The sequence below is a fragment of the Dipodomys spectabilis genome, unplaced genomic scaffold (genome assembly GCF_019054845.1).
Source record: "Dipodomys spectabilis isolate Male_0828 unplaced genomic scaffold, ASM1905484v1 ptg000230l, whole genome shotgun sequence".
Taxonomy (NCBI): Eukaryota; Metazoa; Chordata; class Mammalia; order Rodentia; family Heteromyidae; genus Dipodomys; species Dipodomys spectabilis.
In genome coordinates, this window is record NW_024870907.1 from 75,313 (window position 1) to 95,660 (window position 20,348).

The window sequence follows — 20,348 nt, forward strand, 5'->3', positions numbered from 1 at the left end:
CTCCTCCTCCTCCTCCTCCTCCCCTTCCCTCTCTCCTCTCTCATTCAGATCCTTCTCTGGTGCCTAGAAACCTATCAGGCCCCTGGGTCAAGGGAGGATCCTGTATTAGAGCAGGCAGGCAGGACAGTTCCTGGGCACGGTGGCCATGCTGTTGGCTGGGAGCCAATCATGAGACTGCTCTGGAAGGTCTCATGGTGATGGACCTGATGTGCAGGGCTCAAGGTGTGAGTGACAAGGAAATCAACCAATCACAGGAGCCCACAGCCAGGCTGTCCTCCTGCCACCCCCCCCACCCCCGTGCTCTACCCCCAGCCCCCCCCCTCCTGGGCAGGAAGTTCACTGCGAGCTCATTACTCAGGGGCCAAAGCCAGTTGCTCAGATGCCCTGTGGGCTTCTGTTAGCTCTGGCCCAGCTGCAGGTGGAGCTCGGGACACTGGTGTGTGTGTGTGTGTGTGTGTGTGTGTGTGTGTGTGTGTGTGTGTGTGTGTGTGTGTGTGTGTGTGTGTGTGTGTGTGTGTGTTTGCGCGTGCTTGCGCCTGGGTGCTATCCCTTAGCCTTATTTCACTCCAGGCTGGCACTCTACCACTCGGGCCACAATTCCACTTCTATCTTCTTTACCGGTTAATTCTCCATGAAAGTCTCAAGGACTTTCATGCCCAGGCTGGCTTCAAACCTTCATCCTCAGGATCTCAGCTTCCTGAGTAGCTAGGATTACAGGGCAGAGTATCTTTTACAGGCTAGTGCCAAGTCTCCTGAGGGAGAAAACACAAGAAGGCTGGGTGGAGCTTTGAGGCCTTGAACCCAGCCCCAGCCCCAAGGAAGAGTCTCAGGTCTGGACCTTGGGGGGAGGGGGGGCTACAAGGCCCCTCCCATCAGGAGACTTCAGCCAGGTTAGGCTGTGATTTGCTCAAGGCCACACCCTATCCAACTTCCAGCCGCTTTCCTCTCTCCTCTCGGTCCCCAGCTCCTTGGTGACTGCCCTCAAAGCATCCTGGGTGTTCCTGGCCACCCACGACACTGAGGCTCCACTTCCCTTTGGGAGAGCCCAAGCTGCCAAAATCCATCAATATGTGTGTGTGTGTGTGCATGCGTACGCGAGCACGCGTGAGCGATGGCGCTGGGCCTCCCGGAGTGAGAAGCAGGCAGCAAGCTGTTGGCACAACCTGCCAAGGCAGAAAGGTTAATTGTCACGCGCGATGCCAACACAGACTCTCGGCAGATTCGTTCGGTTTTTGTTTTGTGGTTATTTTTTTTTACAACTTTAAATACGGAATATAAATAAATTTTACATTTAAAAAATAAAAGGAAAGCCCCCCAAAATATAATCACCGACTTTACAAACTGAAGGAAGCGGGGAGGGGGAGGGGAAAGTGCAATTGGGAAGGGGGGGAGGAGCTGGGAGCTCAGATGGGGCTCCACCCCCCCCATCCTCTCCCTTCTCTCCCCGACTTCCAGCCCCCCAGCCGACCTCCTGAGAGGAGCCCCCAGGTAGACCCTATGATCTGAGAAAGGGCAAGGCCCAGGGCTGCTCCTCCTCTGGGGACCTCCAGGCCTCACACAACTGCCAGGAAAGGGACCAGCTGGGAAGTCGAGGTGATGGCTAACAGCGAGTCCCATCCCTGTCCTCTCCCCCACCACAGGCTCCTATCTCCCCACCCTCCCCTCCAGGCCACAGGCGGGGTCAGGGCACTGCCCGGCCTCAGTGAGCCCACAAAGGTGTGACCCACCATGGGCCAGCAGCCACATGAACACACTGGCCCTGTCCACGGTGTGACGGGTGCTCGCACTCGCAGTGCTCCAACCGTACGTGGTGGTCTCGGCTGGGGTGAAAGACGATGGACAGATCTTCTACCCTTAAGGAAGCGTGAGTGGGGTGATGTCCAAGTGCCTCGCCATGGAGCAGACTGAAGAGCCAGGGATAGAGGAAGACATGGGGTGCAGGTAGAGGAGGAGCAGGGGTGGTGGGTCACGGGCGACATTCACCTCAGGACCAAACTCCGCCTCTATGTAGCCCCTCGGCCACCTGCCGGGGGGAGGCCACGCCTTTGCAGCTTTCATGCACACACCATGAACACGTGAATAGAGGTCACAGGGAGAAGAGTGAGGGATCTGGGCGTGGGAGGGGGGGTTCTCTAGTCTGTGTTCTTCACGTGGTCTTAGCCACCAAGGTACAAGGTACCCCAACCTGCCTGGAGGTGTCACCTCAGGCTAGCCAGGGTCCACAGTGCTGTGGGGGGGGCCACTTGGGCCATCCGGGAGCCCCCACTGGGGTGTGGCTAGGCCAGGCGAGAGGGACGAGGTGGGAAGCCCCTGACCCCGTCAGTCTCTTGCACGCCTGTCCAGGTTCCTGGGGTTGAGGCGGATAGAATCAAGGGGGGTTCAGTCCTTGTGATTCCTTCTGGAGCTGCCCTGGAGCCGCAGAGGAAGCCGCTGGTGGACGGATGGACAGACGGACGGACGGACGGACGGACGGACACGTGGGGTGGGGGGAGCACCATTGGCCGTCCGAATCAGGCATCGAGACAGACGGATGAGGGGGACAACATTATCACTCCTAGGACCCCATGGGGGCGATACAGCAAATACCATATTAAATAACCCTGTGGGCCAAGCAGAGGGACAAGGGGAGTCAAGAGACGAGGAAGGGGACCACCTCACCCCACACCCCTTCGTGCCAGGGCCAGGGTCCATGGAGCACTGGACCAGCCATGCTGATGTTTACAGGGCCCACAGGCGGGAGAATCTGGGGGCCCATTTCTCCCGGAGAGCCTGTGAGCACAGCTAGGTGAGCCCTGGAGGCCTGACTCCAATACTCTTCCCCAGCCCAAGCCACCTTCAGCCCAAGCCACAGGCCTCAGTTTCCCCAGCAGGCTCACCTGCCCACACTCTCCTGCCGGCGCCCCTAGGCCCCCAGGGTCTCCTTCAGTGCCGTCTTATCATGCGTGTGCTTGAACTTCCGGTGCTTCCCTTTGGGGGGCCGGCGGACCCGCACTGTCCGAATGGTCACCCGAGTTTGAGGCGTCTTACCTGCCCAAGAAGAAGAAGAAAGAGCTGGTCAGCACGTGGACAGCCCTCGGGTCCCCCCACATCAAGGCCTAGGAGAGCCTCCCCTACTCCCCATCAGGCTGAGAAGAGAGAGTAGAGGGGCCAGTCAGGCTGGAACCAGCTGTATGTGCCCTGAGGACAGCCATGAAACCTCCCATGCCTCAGTTTCCCCATGAGATGCTCCCCCCCCAAAGGACTGGCCTGCACAGGCAATACTGCTGAGTGCCTGAGCCAGGTTGGGGGGCTTGAACTCTGGGCCTGGGCGCTGTCCCTCAGCTCTTCAGCTCAAAGCGAGTGCTCTACCACTTGAGCCACAGCACCACTTCCGGTTTTCTGGTGGTTTATTGGAGATAGGAGTCTCATGGACTTTCCTGCCCGGGCTGGCTTTGAACAGCGACCCTCAGATCTCAGCCTCCTGGGTAGCTAAGATTACAGGCGTGAGCCACCAGAGCCCAGCAAGGGTTGGGATTTCTTTCCCTGACCCAGCAGCTGGCAGAAGGCAGAGGTGGGACTGTGCCCACCCCAGACAGCCCTCACCTTATCTGGACTCCTTGTCCTGTCACGAGGAGAAGTCTGCCTGGGGTAGACAGGTGGCTTAAGTGGTAGAGTACCAGTCTAGCAAGCACAAGGCCCTGAGTTCAAATCCTAGTACTTCCCTACTCCTTACCCCTCAAAAGGGTCTGCAAGTCCTGCTGCAAAGGCCAGGTGAGAACTGGCTTTCCTGGACTCCAGGGATGGGGTCGAGGCCCAGCTGTCCTAACCCTAACCAGGCCACCACGGAACTGCAATCTGCACAGAGACCAAGAGAAACTGCCCAGCAGGGCCTAGTCCCCACAGACTGAACTGGCTTGGAGGCTTCCAGCCACTGAGCACAGAGCAACAGGAGACCACAGCTGGCGGCTCCTGTGTTCTACTTGTGTCTTCTTTCCCTGGCCAGGCAAAGGCTTCCTTGGTCCTCCAAGCCCCATGATGGGGAGCCACCGTACCTCGGTGACACCCACACTCCCCACAGAGCTGGGTCTCCTGCAGCCACTTGCCCCTAGCTACCAGAATGTCATGCAGAAGGCTGGGCCACAGACAATCTCCTAGGCTTGCTCAGGTGTTGTGCGCTGGGGACAGGGTAGGGGGGGGGGGGGGAGAGAGACTCTCAACCCCTGTGTCCACATTTTCAGCAGCAAGGCTTCTTCTGCAGTTGGACAAAGCCAGATGCTTCGGCTAGCACCTGCTGGGGACCGCAGCTCGAAGCCCATCTATCCCTGTGCACATGGTGCTATCCACACTGTACAGATGGGAAACTGAGGCAGGGGGTTGAGGATGCTGACACTCTGAAGGGAGACTCTGGGTTATCTACATCCTACTGCTTGTTTTTGTTGCAGTTATTTTTGTTGGTTCTTTTGTGATACTGGGTCTCGAACTCAGTGCTGGCTAGGCAGAGGCATTACCACTTTTTGCTTCCTTTTTAAATTGTTTTTTCTTCTCATAGGATCTTATAGTTATGCCTGAGCTGCCCTGAGCCATGATCTTCCTTCTACCTGTGCCTCTTCATTCAGAACTGGAATGACCAGCGTGTGCTCCCATTCTGGTTTATCTGTTGAGATGGCAGAGCTCATTAAATGTCAGGCAGACCTTAAACCTTGATCTTTTCCATCTCTGGGATCACCAGAACTAAGAGGCTTGTTAATATGACTTAAGGATTAGACAACTATCCTGTCCCTAATAAGAGAAAGTTACTGAAAATCAAAGCTGTCATCCGTGGGCTGAGGCTATGGGTCAAATGGTAGAGTGCCAGCCATGAGCAAAAAAGGCTCAGTAAGAGCCAGGCCCCAGTGGCTCATGCCTGTAATCCTAGATATTCAGAAGGCTGAGATCTGAGGATCAAGCTTTGAAGCCAGATGAAGAAAAAAAATAAAAACTGAGATTTTTAGCTCTAATTAACCAATTAGCCTTGAGGGAAAAAGCCAAGTGAGTTCAAGCCCAGATTCTACCTCCTCACACACACACAAAAGGAACATTTGGTACCTCACCAAGTGTTAGCTCCTTTCCATCTGATTAAACTGAATCTAAATAAGTGTCATAAAAAACCAACCTGTCAGTTATGAGTTCTTTAGTGCTCACATAATTCTATCCATTTAATGAGCTGATCCTCATCACCAGTATCTGAGAGAGAAAAGGCGGAGACACAGCCCAAAGAACTCAGAACTGGCATTACAAGGCATGCGGTTCTAGGTTAGGTTAGGCTTTAGCACTGTGCAACCTTCGCTAATCCTTTATCCTTTCTGTGCTCCAACAGCCAAGATAGAAAACTGGACGGATATGCAAGCTCCTCTCTTTGGATGAAACTTTTCGGTGATAAAAATGAAAATGCCTTAAAATACACACACACACACACACACACACACACACAGAGTTGTCAGAGTCAGGAAAGATTCCTCCTCCTCGTGGCTCTGATGGACTGTGTAACCTGGGAACGGTCTCAGAACCTCTGGCCCTTAGCTCCCCACACTGTAAACGAGAAGTGGGGGTAAGCCAGACCACGCTCAGGGCGTCTTTCAGCTCAAGTCTCACTGACCTGTGATTGGAAACTCTTAAAATTGAAAGGCAGTCCCAGAATTCATCCATTTTATGGGCGCTTGAACTCCACCTGTGGCACTCTGGCAGCATGGCCACCCAGCCCCTACTTGTATACCTCCAGGGACTGGTACTCGCTACCTCCAAAGCAGTTCGATCCCAATCCCAGGCAGATTACCAGCTTTTCTGCACATCAAACTAAAGTCTTGAAGTGCAGCGGTGGCTCACGCCCGGAATCCTAGCTATTCAGGAGGCTGGGATCTGAGGATCGAGTTTGGAAGCCAGTATGGGCAGCAAAATCCATAAGCCTCTTATCTCCAATTAAGCAGCAAAAAGCTAGAAGTAGAGCTGTGACTCCAGTGGGAGAGCGTTAGCCTCGAGCTGAAGAGCTGAGGGACAGCGCCCAGAGTTCAAGTGCCACAACCGACCAAAAAAAAAGACACCAATCAGGATGAGCTGACCTAAGTGAAGGGGGTTGGTTGCTGACAAGGCCAGGGTGCCAGGATTCTCAGGGAGTTGGGGGGGGCAGTGCTTTCAGGCTGGGAGGAGTCCAGATTGTTCTCAGTAAGAAGAGCTTAGTTAACATGGAACCACGGTGTGCCAAATCCACTATAAAGTGTCATCCTCCCTCCTCCCCACCCCATTCGCTTTTGGGGGGCAGGAGGAGGCTACCTCGTGGCTCCTGGGACCCTCCAGGGCTTCGGGTCACAGGCCGGGCGGGTGCCACCATCTCACACTTGCACGCCAGGTGGTCCTCTAGGGTCACTGTGGCCTTCTGAAAAGTCGGCTTCTTCCGCACAATCTGGATCTTTCTCACCTGGAAGGCAGAGCCACAGAACCCGGCTGTGGAGGCTGCAGGGCCGGAGCCCAGGCCGCCACATGGCCAGCCCCTCCCAACCAGCCACGCTGGGGATCTTTCCTAGAAAGAGCAGCAAGCACGCTGGCCCAAACAACCACAGGGCCTTGCCCGCTACTCCTGTCGCAGTTTTTCCATCAAAACAGGCCCTTTGACCCGGCAGACCTGGCCGACCTGGCTTCTGGCTTTGCCACTGCCCCCAGGGCCCCCCCAGAAAGGGAAAAGCATTTCCGGATGAAGTTCAATGCCTGTGCAGAGTGCACATGCCTGGAGCGCCAGCCAAGGCCAGGGGCTGTGGCAGAGGGACGGCTCTCTGGAAGGAAGTGGGGGGAGGTCAGCTGTCAGATGCCCATCCACAGAGCTGGAAGCATGGGCACAGGAGATATCATGGCTGTGGGCACTGGGGTGGAGTGTGGCATTTACAACCAGGCCAAGCAGGGATGGAAGATGGGCAGCGTCGTGGGCACCGCTGAGGGCTGGGGAAGGGAATGTGGCTAAGTAACCGCAGCCCATATCCCAGGCCATCCTGAGTGGTGTGTAGGCAGGGTGGAAAACCTAATCAGAATACAGTCAAAGCTACTCTACCCTGGAAAGGGGGGACGGGGAGGGGTCCATAGCCTCGGCCCTGCCTGCTCTGCCTTCTCCTAGGGACCAGTGTCCTGTGCCACTACCCAGAGGCAGCAGCTGCCGGGAACCATCTTCAGGGGTACTGCCCTGGCTCTTGCGATGTCTGTCACCAAGAGGGTTCTCTGTGTCCTCCTTGTGAAAGGCACAGCTTGCTAACCAGGACATAAGCAGGTGTGGACCTGCCCAAAACACTCTAGTAATCAGGTGTTTTAAATACATGGCTCTCCGCGGGACATCCTGGGATTTTGTCCCTCTGTGTTAAGAGACCTAGCCCGGACCCGGCTCGGTCTGGGACTTGGATCTTAGGTCTGGGCTGGGTTGGCATCAGCATATTAGTTCTGAGTGTCCCAAAGGTGCCCTTCTCTGCACCGAGCTACAGATGTGCCAGACAGGCTGGTCACCAGGTGCCGGAAAGCCTGGTCAACCTACCCTGGCCATGGGGCGTGGCCCTGTGGGGGCGGAGCCACAATGTATGGGCGTGGCCCTATCATGTGGATTGGTGGAGCCCGTGGGCGTGGTCAGAGCCTGTGGGCCGGCTAGGGCGTGGCCCCGGGGCAGGGTATGGCTGTAGGCGGGACCAGTCATGGCTGGGGCCTGATGTGGGCAGGGGCTGCGCACCTGCACAGGCCGCAGCTGCACTTGCGTGGGGCGGCACTGCACGTTGCGATTGTTGCAGCAGCCGGAGCAGCGCTGCACCTCGACGCAGGGCGGCCACACCAGAAAGTTGGCATTGGCGTGGTCGATGAGACGCCGCGAAATCTCGAACACCTCGGTGCGTGTCTTGCACTCGGCAATCATGGCTGGCTCTGCTGCTGTCAGGGAACCTGGCGGGGTTGGGGAGTCGGGGGAGAGGCAGCATCAGGAGGGGCTGCTTGGAACCCCACCTGCTGGGGGAGCTCCATGAACACCTGAACCACCCTTCCCACCTCCTTCAACCTGATGGAAGCTTCAAGGCCTGCCAATTATCAACTGTGGGGACTTGGGAAGGAGTCTGGGCTATCCTAAGTCTCAGTTTCCCCATCTCAAAACGGACAGAGAGATCTATACCTTGCCTCCAAGACCCATGGTGAGGATCAAGTGGGATCATTCAGGATGGGGCATGTTATCAACACTTAGTGCATGCCCGTTCTCTGACCCTTACCCATAATCTTTTGTGTTCCTTGATTCAGATAAGGGTTTGCTCAACACAAAGCTTCCTACAAGGATCCTACTGAACCAGTGGGCCATGCGCACCATTCTAGTATGGTTGTGGTTTGGCTGTGTCTTTCACAGCCTTCCTGTACTCAGCTATGCAGGAGGAGGAGGAAGCCCTACCCACAGCAGATCCTCAACCAAGGAGAAACTGAGTCTCAGAGAACAAAATCAGCCTCCCCCTCCACCTAGTTTTACAAGTTGAGGAGTAGAGGTCTTTCCCTCCCCCAGCCCTCTCCCCTTCCGGTTGTGGGCCTGGATGGCATCCCTGAGCTTTTTTGCTTAAGGTTAGTGCTCTAGCACTTTGAGCCACAGCTCTACTGCTAGTTTTCTGGTGGTTAATTGGAGATAAGAGTCTCACAGACTTTCCTGCCCCAGCTAGCTCTGCACTTCGATCCTCAGATCTCAGTCTCCTGAGTGGCTAGGATTATAGGTGGAAGCCACCGGTGCCCTGCTGAGTAGAGTTCTAGACTGTAGTTTCTACCAGCCATATCGTCAATGTTTTGGAGAGTGCAGGTGGTAAAACAGAGGTAGGTACCTGCCTCAGTGGGATGGCTTCCTGGAGCGTGGTGATCTACCTACTACCTTGTTTTGCCCTCTACCAGGGAGAACACAGCTCCACGTAGGTGGCCTAAAGCAGCAATCCCAGGTTCTGCTGGACCCACTGTCCTAGACCATGGGTGTCCCTGGGTCACCATGGAAACATGCATCCCACTAGGGACAGCAGTGGGTTCAAAAGCCGATTGTGACTGGATTGTATCATTTCCCAGCTGTATGACCCCACCTGCTTCTCTCTGGAGCCGCTATCCAGTTCTGGGGAATGGGGTTTATCTGTCTACTCCAGAGTTGAAGGAATAACTGGGTGTAAAAATAACTATATTTAGAAGACATAGCATGAGGGCATCGGACAAAATGACTCAAGTCCAGTGATGACTTCTCTCCTCATCCAGCTCGTCCCGAGTACGGGAAGGATTTGGGAATGACCTCCAAGCCCTGGGCAGGCTGCGTGCCTCATCTCCTTCCCTGGCTCCCATTCTTTTTTTTTCTGTCGGTTGTGGGGCTTGAACTCTGGGCCTGGGCGCTGTCCCTCAGCTCTTCAGCTTAAGGCAAGTGCTCTACCACTTCAGCCACAGCGCCACTTCTGGTTTTCTAGTGGTTTTTTGGGAGATAAGTGTCTCACGGACTTTGGTGCCCAGGTGGCTTTGAACCGCGATCCTCAGATCTCAGCCTCCTGAGTAGCTAGGATGACAGGCACGAGCCATGGCACCCATTCTTTAGAAGGAAATGCTACTGGGGCCCTGGGGCTTACCTAGGCTCCTCCTCCCTCGAGATGAGCTTCCAGGTTCCCCTACGGAGTGTGACCTGGTCAAGTTCAAGTCCAACTCAGTCCCATCTTCATCTGCAAGAGAAAGCACAGTCAGACCCTTTGGGCCAGGCCCCCCACCATGGGGTGAAGGCTGACAGGCAAGGCCCACCCCAAAGTACCAGTTTCCCTTCAACTCTTTGTAAACCAGGGTATCTAGGTAAAGACCCCTCCCCTTCAGGGGGATGTGGCTAAGGGGTGGAGCCTGACCACATCTGAGGGGGGGGGGCCTCCGGCTCCATTCTGGGTTCTTTGAGCCACAATGTTTTTGGCCAGAACCCATGTCAATGGAGTTAAAAATAGCCCTTTTCCCTTAGCTACTGTAAGTTGGCCTCCAGGGTGGGGCAGGGACCCAGAGCACTGGCCACTGTTCCCAGTGCCCTCCACAGAGCCCAGTTCCCATAGGAAGTGCTGAATGGAGAAATTCCCAGAATCCCCGGGGGGACAGCAGGCCCTGAACGACAGCCCCTCCAGAGCCTGGACAATGGCCCTGCTGCGCTGGGGAGAGGGAGGAGAGGGATGGGGTGGGAGCTGAGGGCAAAGAAGGAATGGGATGGGCCTGGTGGGAGTGGGGTAGGGGCACACCAGCCCTGCTCCCATCCTCCCCATCTCTGCGTGTGTGTGTGTGTGTGTGTGTGTGTTGGTCCTTGAGCTTGAACTCAAGAGGACCTAGGCACTGTCCCTGAGCTTTTTTTGCTCAAGGCCAGCACAGCTTCGCTCCATTTCTGCCTTTTCTGGTGGTTAATTGGAGATTAGTCCCTTGGACTTTCCTGCTCCTCAGATCTCAGCCACCTGAGTAGTTATGATTACAGGCGTGAGCCACCAGCACCTGCCTCCCTCCCTCTGGCTTTTTCTAAGCCTTGGCTTTCCTTCCTCCACGCACTTCCTCTACTCGCTCCTCCAGGCCATGTACTTCTCCTCCAGTACTCTTTGGAGACATCAGTCCCCTCCAGGGAACTAGAGTGTGAGGAAGTGGCTTTGAACTTGACCTTGAAGGTGGGCAGGTTCGGTCTGTCCTAGGAAACAGCCTCCTGCCCCTCTGTCTCACAGCTCACATTCGCCCCAGCCCACTGGTCCCATCAAAGACAAAGGCTCCTGTCTTGGTCGAGGGCCGCGCCCCTTGTCCAGGATCCAGGGGGATCCTGTTTGGAGAAGACTGTCCTGCGGGTAGCCTGTGGCTGGTCCACTTCCGTCCAGTCTGACGGCTCCTACGTCAGCGTCAGTGTGTCTGTCTGTCCCTCTTGCTCCCTTCCTTTGTCCCCTGCCATCTCTGGAATGTCCCTGATGGGGAGGAGATGGGGAAAGATGGGCTTTTGTGGAAAAGTTAAGTTGATTAGGGAAAAAATAGCCACATGGTCCCTTGGAACAGGCAGGCTATTGAAAACCTCGCGCCTCCGGGAGATGCTGACCCCCACCAGGGGTGTGGAGGGGCTTGGGAGGGGGGGAGCGGGTGGAGGACCTTGGAGAGAAATAGCAGAAAGGCTAAATTTGGAAGTTGCCCCATTGTGTGGCTAGGGTTGGCCAGTCGGGCATGGGTGGGTGGGGGCGGGAGCTGGGGGGGGCTGGCAAACAATAGGTGGGCCCAGCTGGAGCCCCCTCCTGCCTGCCTCACCCCCCCCACCCCAGGCAGGATTGAAAGGACCCGGGAATGCTTTTGAGAAGGAGCCAGGGGCCCAACGGGAGAGGAAACAAAGGCAGGAAATGCTGTTCCCCCGTAGATAGCGTCTGGGCAAGGATTACAAAGTGACAAAGAGACAGACCCCAGAGGGAAGGGACCCGGGGGTGGGGGGTGGGGGTGCTGACCAGGGCTCCAGGGACCAGGCCAGAGGTTAGAATAGAACGGAATTCGCTCTGAAGACAGCGTTTATAAATACATTCCCAGCCCAGCCCGCTGGCACCGTGGGCCTGGCCACGTGTGTGCCACCAAGCACGTGCCCGCTTGTAGAACTCGCTCTCTCTCACTCTCGGGCACGGGCAGGGCTGCCAGCTGGTTCCAGTCAGGTGTCCCTGGGAGACCTTATAGACCAGGCCCTGGGCCAGAGGGGCAGGGAGATGGCTCTTCTGTCACCACCCTCCCTGGCTAAATACTTGGCGCGTGCCCTGGGCACCTTCTTCCTGCCTGCCCTGCTCCAGGCACCCCCACCAGCTGCTCCCAGCCAAAGCCACACTTGGGTGTTCCTCCTGCCACACCCACATCCCAGGTACTGACCCAGCTACACACTCCACCCCGCCCCATTGGGCGTGGCCAGGCCCTCCCAGGGATGTACCTGGGCCCTGGCTTCTGGATGTGAAAGGAAAAGGGGGCCCCCTGCCCCACCCCTGCCAGCTCCCCTGATGCCCAAGGAGGCCAGAGTTCTGGGCAAGGATCCGATTTACCTACGGAGTCTCCGTGTAGCAGCCGCTGGAGGTCATCGAAGGAACGGATGGAGCGGTCGCTCAGCATCTCATAAAGCTCCTCAGGAATGGGGTCCCCCTGCCAGGGAGACACCAGGGGCTTAGTGGGGGGGGGGGGGGAGGAGGCAGAAAGGGCCACCACCAGCCACCTATTTCCTCCCATGGAAAGTTCCTACAGGATCCTTCTGTCACCAACAGCCAGGCTGGAGGCAGGCAGGCTGGAGGATCCAAGCTGACAACCAGGAACTCCAGGGCCTGGAGGACTGAACTGCCAAGATCCAGCTCAGATGCTACACCCCCACGCCCCCAAACAACCCCAGCTTGCTCCCAGCTAGACTCGTTAGTCTCCATCTGTCTCCTTCCATCAGACTACAGGTTCCGAGAAGCCTCCGACAATCTGCTTTCTCTCTGCTTCTCCCTCCACCTCGGGCATCCGGGAGAGCCAGCAGCACTTCTCACAGGAGACCTCGTTATCCCCATTTTACAGATCAGGAAACAGAGGCCCAAATAAGGGGCTTACAGCCAGTCCACTATCAGCACAAGCTGATTAGGACTGTGCTGGCAGAGCCTGTACCCCAGCCTCCCAGGTATGATGCTTGGAGTGTGGCCTGGGGCAGTCACGAGTTCCAGGGATAACCGAGTTAGTCTCACGTGAAAGAGGAGAGAAGGGAATCCTCAGACAGCGCCCGGGAAACCTGAAAGCTGACCCGGGCCCCAGGCCCAACCAGAGCCTATTTTTAGAGCCCCTCTGGCCTGTCACCACACTCACTTGAAACTTAGTAAGTGTTTTAACAGGGCTCACTAAGCAGCTTCCTCCAGGGAACCCGAGGCCCCCCAGGGCAGCCTGACAGGAAGGTCAGGGCCACAACAGCCACAGTGGTCCCTGAAGCCCCAAGGGCTTCATGCCAAAGGTCCTGAGAGAGGCCAGGGGCAGATGGGGTTGCAGTCAGATCCTCCAGGTGCTGACCGGCAAGGGGAATTGGCACCATGAGACAGCAATGCCCGTACCGGCGCACACACGCAGGGGCACGCACACACAGGGGACCCCATGGATTGGAGGATCAGGAGGCCCCACCTCACATGTTTCCCCACCCTATTTGGTTCATTGGTGGTGAAGAAGGCATATAGTAGATGCTCAATAAATACTGTCAAAATGCGTGAGGGACTCCACGTTGCTCCTTGGGGTCTTCTCCCAAGGCGAGAGTCTCTCACCTGGACTGGCACTGGTAACATTTCCCAGCTGCTGATTGTAAGCCAGACAGCGAGCTATCGGAAGACCGTACAAACCAGTCTTAAAGAGGCTGGCACTACATGTAGAGCGCTGTATCTTTAGCTTTAATGGTTTACTTGTATCTGGGTGATTATTTTCCTTTCTTCTTATTACTGTGTGTTAAGACTCCCCATGTATGAGTACAGATTGCCCTTTCTTGCACTGTATTTAGAAATCTCTGCATTACCCCTAGGCATTTGTTCATTAATAGGGGGTAAGGAGAGGAAAAGCTTGTAATAATGGACTTTCCATATTAAACTGTGCATCCACATTCCATTCCCCCCACTCCCCCCAAAAAAGGCTGGCACTATTTATCCCCATCTACCAGATGAGAAAACAGAGGCTTAGAGAACTAAAACAGGGAGCCACCAGTCAAGACAGCTAGTGAAGTGGCAGAGCTGAATCCCGATCAGACTTCTGAGTGCAGCAGTAGAGCAATCTCTGGCCCTAAATCTCATCAGGGCAGAGGTTGAGAAACCCTTCTGCCAGCCAAACCTGGGTCCTCAGATGTACCAAAAATATAAAATAAAATAAACCTCTGCTTCTGCATCCTTTGAATGGGGCTAATCATACCGCATTCGGTGTTACCAGGAGGCATAATTACCCACAGTGGAGCAGCCAGCAAATAATGGGTACTTAATGAGTTATTATTGTCATCATCATTAATTCTTGCAGTATGGCTCCTGGGAGGGCAGCAGCGAGTGGCACACGTGCCCGGGGGCCACCAGCGCAGAACGTTTGCAGTGGTGACAGTGGGTGGGTAGAGAGTGTACAGGGACACAGGAAATGGCACCGCAGCCCCATGCTGACAGCAGCGGGGCTGTGTAGGCTGGCCAGTCCCTTCTGGGACTTCCACCGGCAGTGGAAGTGGAGGCAGTCCACCTGTGGTCAGCTTCAGGATGCCATGCCCTGAGGAGCGGGGAAGTGCAGGGCACCTGTTCCTGCCCAGAAGCCCTCTGGGTGTGGGAGGACGAGATGCCGGCGGCGGTGGTTTCCTGGCCATAGGTTCTGGAGGTCTGCGGTGGGGGGGGGAACCCCACTTTGACCCTCATTGACAGGAAAGGCAGCCTGCCACTCTGAAGGAGCTGCCCCAGATCTCTAGCCCGGTAGCGTCAGGGTGTGGCAGGGAAAGCATTTGGGCAAAGCCAATCCTAGCAGCCAAGGCAAACAGCCTCCCCACCCCATCCCCCTCACCAGCTGCCAAGAGGTAGGAAGGGCACGAGGGAGTGTGAGCCCAGGTGAGTTACCTGCTCCCCACTGGGCTGGCAGATCAAAGGGGCTTGAGCTCCACCCTCCACCTGGGCCCAGCGTGTGCGTGCACACACACACACACACACACACACACACACACACACACAGAGCCTCCTGCTACTGCTCTAAGAGAGACAGGCTCTCAGCCCAGCACCCAGGGGCGTTGTCTGCGGCTGGCAGAGGCTGACAAGGCCTCCCAGGGCCTGCCTGCCAATCTCAGGCCTTATTTAGATTGGATACCAAAGCCAAGCCCTTTGAAGAAGCCCTGACAGGGCAGACCACAGAAGCCATTTCCAATAGCTTCTCCCACCCATCAGTTCCCTTCTTCATGGCTCCTGGGATTCTCTCTCCCACTCTGCCTCCTCCACCCCCAGCAGCCCAGCCCACTAGCCTCCCCCACAGCTGACTGGAGGGGAGGAAGCAAAGGGCCCGGCTGCTCCATGTTATCCTGGAGGTTCCGTGCGAGTGCGATCACTGCCCGGGTTCCAGCTAACCCAACCTGCTCAGCTGTTTTAGGAGGTGGAGACTGAGGCCCAAGCTAGAGATACACAGAACCTTTACAGCCTGCTTTCCCATCTGTGTCTTCCCCTCATTCCCTCCAAGAGTGACAGGGAAAAACATGCCAGTCTCTCACCAAGAGGAGGCGGGTGGGAAGATGGATGCCCAGGGGAAGGCAGTGTGCCACGTGGGACTACCCTCAGGCTATGCTTACACAGCACCGGGGCCCAGTCCCACGCCCCCCACCAAATACACCTTTCTCTACCCCTGTTTGCTGATTGTCCACCATGCTTCAGGAACCTCTCTCACAGAGGATAACCAAGACAAAACTCTGATCTGGTTCATCTTCTGCTGGGGAAAGGGGGTCATAAACAACTCAATGATACAGAAAAGTGGCTGTCAGACTAGCATCGGTGACGCACACCTGTAATCTAGGTACTCAGGAGGCTGAGATCTGAGCATCACTGCTTGAAGCCAACCTGGGCAGAAAAGTCCATGAGACCCTTTTCTCCAATTAACTAGCACAAAAGCAGAAGTGGAGCTGCAGCTCAAGTAGTAGAGCACCCGCCTCAAATGAAAAAGCTTAGGGACTAAGTTCAAACCCTAGTACCGTCGTCACACACAAAAAATGGTTGTCACAGAAGGAAGAGAAGGGAAGACATTTCCAAGGATGCAGTTAAATATCTCAGATCAATTTTCCTTTGTATCGTACACACACGTGCATGCATGCATACACACACACACACACACACACACACACACTCACTTGCAGGCTCTTACACCAGAACCTCCAAATTCTGTCTGACTTTGACCTTCCCCCAGCTCCGGGGCTGGGGATTCCAAGGAGGCATTTTCCATTCCCTGCAAGCAAACCAGGAGGAAGCTGGGTGGCTGGAGCCTGTGGGCCCCTCTGCTGCTTCCCGGCACAAGGGTTCTTCTGAGCATCATGTGACAGAGTCACCTTCTGGGAACTGAGCTCAGCCGACAGAAGGGACCTACCTCAGGAGGGTCCACAGACCCTCCCCCAGCCCTGCCTCAGAGCTCCCAAGCTGCTTCTTCCCAGGTGCTGAGGCTCCACCAATAGCTTGATCCAAGCAAGCTAGGGGACGCCGCCAGTCCTAGCGGCCAGCCCTCCCGGAAACCCCCTGCACTGTCCAGTTAGGAGCTGGACCGAACCCTCTGGGGACAGGTGGCTTCCCCTCTTGGTCTCTTCCCCCATGGCCTAGGAGGCTTCCCAGGAAGGTGCTCCGCAAACTGCAAAACACAAAGTGCCATGGCCGGTTCCTGCAGCCCGGCAGCCAGACCTGCGAGCGTTGGGGGGAAAGTGGAAATGGTAAGGAGAGGCCGTGGACAACCCCCACCAATGGCTGGCCTCCCCAGAACACACGGGGTCGGGCCACGAGGAAGATGGGAAAGAGCCACTGCGCCGTGGACAGCAGCCCTCCTCGCGTCTCAGAGGCTCATTTGAAAGGAGGAAAAGAACGCTCCGGACATTCCCGCACACTAAGGACACTGCACGCCGTTTACTGCCACATCTTGGTGGTTCAAAAAAAACACACACGGAGAGAGGGGTAAGGTTTGAGCCGGCGCGCTGCTCGGGCCAGGCCTACCCCCCTCCCTCACCCCAAGGGGCCGTGGAGCCAGGACCTCGGGGGACGCTGCCCCTCGCTCCTGGGGTGGGGGGGGCTCAGGAAGGAAACGGGGGTCCCTACAGAGGCGGCGAGGCGCCAGGCCCCACCGGGGGCCCACCTGTTGCGCGGGGGCGAACACCTGACGCCGGCTGTTCCGGGGCCGTGCGTGCCGGTGCGTGCGTGGGCGTGCGCGCACGTGGGCTCCGGCCGCGTGTGCCGGGCCGGGCGTGCGTTTGTGTGCGCTGTGCGCGCGTGTCCCGCGCGTGCACTGGCGCGGCGGCGGCGGCGGCGGCGGCGGGCGCGCGACCCGGCCGCGGTAGTGCGTGCCCGCCGCCGCCGCCGGAGCGCACCATCGCCTCCGGCCACGAGTGTGCATGCGTGGGGTGAGTGAGCAAGTCGGGGGCCGGGCGGGGGTGGCTGCGGAGAGCAGCCGCGGGGCGCTGCCGTTCCCAGGACGCCCTGGCACCGGGCCAGCCCCCGGGTCCCGCGGCGAGGCGAGGCGGGGCGAGGCGGCAGCTGGGGCCGGCCGGTGCACCCCCCCTCCCCAACAGCTGGCCGCGGCCCCGGGAGGCGGGGAGGCGGGGAGGGGGCGTCGCAAGGGCCCTGCGGGCGGCCAGGCCGAGCCTCGCGTTCCCCGTCCGGGTGCGGGCCGCGCGGGGTGGCCACGGAAGGGCGGGGCCCCACGGCCGGGAGGCCGGAGGCCCTCGAGGAGCCCCGAGAACAAAAGGAGACGGCGACGACTCCTCCGTGGTCAAAACAACCTGCGCTGGCGGCGACCCAAGGCCCGGCCGCGGCCAGGGAGCCCTGGGCTTAACCCCTTCGCGGCCGCGCCGCTCCAGCGCCCGGCTGCACGCGAGGGGCGGGCGAGGTGCCGGGCCGGGGCGGCGGCCGGCGGAGGCGGGACGGGACGGGACGCGGGCGCGCGGCGCTCCCCGGCCCGCCCCCTTTGCCACCTGGGTTCCCGATCGACTTGCCAACTCACTGCTACGTGAGGCTGGCAGGGGTGGGGGGCACCGGCCCGACCTGATCGCTCCGCAGACGCTTCCCACCCCACCTCCCCGGCGAGGCCGCTGCGGGCGGCGCGCCCCGCACCCTGGGTGCGGGGGAGAGAGGTGCTTCCTCTGACAGGGCGCGGGCGCAGGTAGGGCCGGGCCGCAGGCGCGCGCGCACACACACCCCGCCCCGGGGTCTGGATTCCTGGAGAACCCCTCCCCGCCCCCAAGCCCTCCGTCTCCCCGCGTCTGTCTGCCTGTCTGTCCCTCTGCAACCTCCCCCACCCCCGCGCGCCCAGGCACAAGCTGCTCCCGAACCCTCCCCGGCGCCGGGCATGCCCGGGGCGGCGCGCGGCGCCCACCCCAACCACGGCCACAGCGGGGTGGGACCCGGACCTCCCCCCTCAGCCCCGCCAGAGGTCGGCCTGGATGTCACAGGTGCAAACTCGCACCTCCGGGGCAGGCGGGGGGTCCGGCCCGAGGTGGGTTCGAGAGGCCACACTGCCTTCTGCGCCTCGGGCACCACCCCACCCCGCGTCCCCCCTCCCCTCGCCCCGGCGGGCAAGGGGCTCGCCCCGGGTTCCTGGGGAGGGGGCTGGGCCGCACACGCCCTGCCAGAACGCTAACCGGCTCCGGGGTCTGGGTTCGCCCATTGGAAAGAAAGGCACCGCTGCCCCCCCCCTCCCCTTCCCCTTCTCGGAGCCGCCGAGCCCTCCCCCCGCCGACCTCGCCTCCCGGTCCTCAGGGTCACCCCGAGCCTGGCGTCAGGTTCGGAGCCGCAGGGGTCCAAAGTTCGCCGCAGGGAGGACCGGGGTGGGGGCGGCGGATCTCGGCAGCAGCCCCGGCCGCCGGCGCAACTCACCTCGGCGCTGACCAGACGCAGGTAGCAGCAGAGAGACAGGAAGAGCGCCCAGCAGCGATTCATGCCGACGCCGGGCCCGGCCCCGCGGGGCCCCGGACGCGTACACCGAGCGCGCCGCCCCCGCGGCCAGGGTGGGGGGCTGGGGAGGAGGGTGGGCTCCGCTCGGGTCCGCGGCGATCAGGCGCTCAGGCCGCTGCAGCCGCCGCCGCCGCTCGCCCGCATGGCCCCCGGGCTCCGTCGCTGGGGGGGCTGGGGAGATCCTGGGCACGGGACCGGGGTCCGAGGCCGCTACCTGGGCGGATCCCGAGCCCGCGCGAGCATCCACGGCCAAGGGGGGCTGCGTCGCGAACCAGCCGAGGCGTCCAGCCGTGCGGGGGCGCGCGGGGGGCTCCCACCTCGGAGAGGCGACGACGGCACGCGGCGGGGCGACCTGGTCGTCTTCACCCGCCGGCTACGGGCGTCTGGCTCTGCCCGCCGGCTTAGTGTTTCGGCAACATTTTTCTAGGAAGGCGCCCGCCCCCCGCCCTCCGCTCCCCGGATTAGAAAGCGCGGGGCCGGCCACCTCCACGCTCGAGCCTCTCCCCCCAAAAAACTTTTTCCAAAGTTGTCTGCGGCGGTCGCCCGAGCACCCGGGGCAGGGAGAGGTGCAAACTCCCGCCCGGGCCGGGAGCGTGTGCGCCCTGGCGCGGGGCCCGGGCGGCGGGCACGGCGGCTCGGCGCGCGCGGCGTGCCCGCGGCGCACTCGGCGGGGCCGGCCGACAGGTGGACGCGGCGCGGCTCGGTCGGTCCGGCTGCCGGGCTGCCCGCCGGCTAGCGCGGCCCTCGGGGTCCTCTGCGGGCTGCGGCTGCTCCGGCTTCCTCTTTGCAACGAGGCTGCAGGGTGGGTTTTTTTTTTTTTCCCCTTCTCTCCTTTCCTCTTTGCGCGTGTGTGAGTGTGTGTGCGCGCGTGTGCGCCAAATATCTGTCGGGAATGGAAGCGGGGCGCTGGCGGCCGAGGCAGGGGCGGGGGACCCTCGGGGAGGCAAGCAGAGGAGGCCGGGAGCCGCTCCTGGCTGCAGGAGAAGTTGCTACCCTTTCAGCTGTTCCGGCCTTTATAAAGGAGAAGCCCGGAGTGCGAGGGGTGGGTGGAGTCAGCCTTTCCTCTTCTGGCCCGGAGTCAGCGCAGGGAGGGGAGCAAGGCGCTGGGGGAGGGATGAGAGGAGGGCCGGGCGCGCAGGGCGGTGGGGTGGGGGGGGTCCCTGGGAGCCAGATAGCCCCCTCTGGCCCTGAATCTGGTCCCCAGGAAAGGTGAACTGCCCCACCCGCTGCTCAGCCCACCAGGACCGGGGATCTAGGACAGGCTCGGAGCCCAGTGGTTAAACGCTATTTCAAGGCCAGAACAGCAGCGCCCCCCCCACCCCCACCCCTATCCAGGACCAGACATCTGCAGCCTGGAACAGGCATGATGGCCAGGAATTCAGGCTCTGCAGCCTGGCAGCTTCTATTCAGATCCTGCCCTGCTTCTGAGTAGCTGGGTCACCTTGGACAAGTCACTTCCCTTCCGAGGAAATGTCAGAGATCTAAAAGCACCCAGCTGGGAGCCAACGCCAAGGTGGACCTGCAAACCTCGGGCAGCTGGCCTCTAGGAAGCCGCAAGCAGTCCGCGGCTGCTCCTCCTTCGCTGGCACCCAACAGGCACTGCCAGCTTGGGCTGACTTGAATTTTGTTGAACTGCAAAGTCACACAAACCCCCACAGCCCTGCAGCATCCTGGCTGGGCTGCCACCAAGCTCCTGCCTGCCATCAACCCCCCCCCCCCCAC

At 59.3% G+C, this 20,348-nt stretch overlaps 1 protein-coding gene across 1 annotated transcript; it reads right to left on the minus strand.

Moving 5' to 3' along the window:
- Window positions 1–1,247: 1,247 nt before the first annotated feature.
- Pdgfb (platelet derived growth factor subunit B) lies at window positions 1,248–19,194 on the minus strand. The gene is made up of 7 exons (XM_042697953.1): window positions 18,549–19,194; window positions 12,027–12,123; window positions 9,597–9,686; window positions 7,715–7,920; window positions 6,286–6,430; window positions 2,877–3,027; window positions 1,248–2,600 (listed from the first exon to the last, which is right to left on the minus strand). Exons 1-6 carry the CDS (start codon window positions 18,609–18,611, stop codon window positions 2,903–2,905), a joined length of 726 nt encoding a protein of 241 aa, XP_042553887.1. The 5' UTR covers window positions 18,612–19,194; the 3' UTR covers window positions 1,248–2,600; window positions 2,877–2,902.
- Window positions 19,195–20,348: the final 1,154 nt, after the last annotated feature.

Coding starts and splice junctions, on each gene's coding strand:
- Pdgfb (XM_042697953.1), bottom strand. CDS start 18,611: ATGAATCGCTGCTGGGCGCTCTTCCTGTCTCTCTGCTGCTACCTGCGT. Junction 12,124..18,548: donor TGCGTCTGGTCAGCGCCGAG/GTGAGTTGCGCC, acceptor TCTCCCTGGCAG/GGGGACCCCATTCCTGAGGA. Junction 7,921..9,596: donor TCGAGGGAGGAGGAGCCTAG/GTAAGCCCCAGG, acceptor CAACCCCGCCAG/GTTCCCTGACAGCAGCAGAG.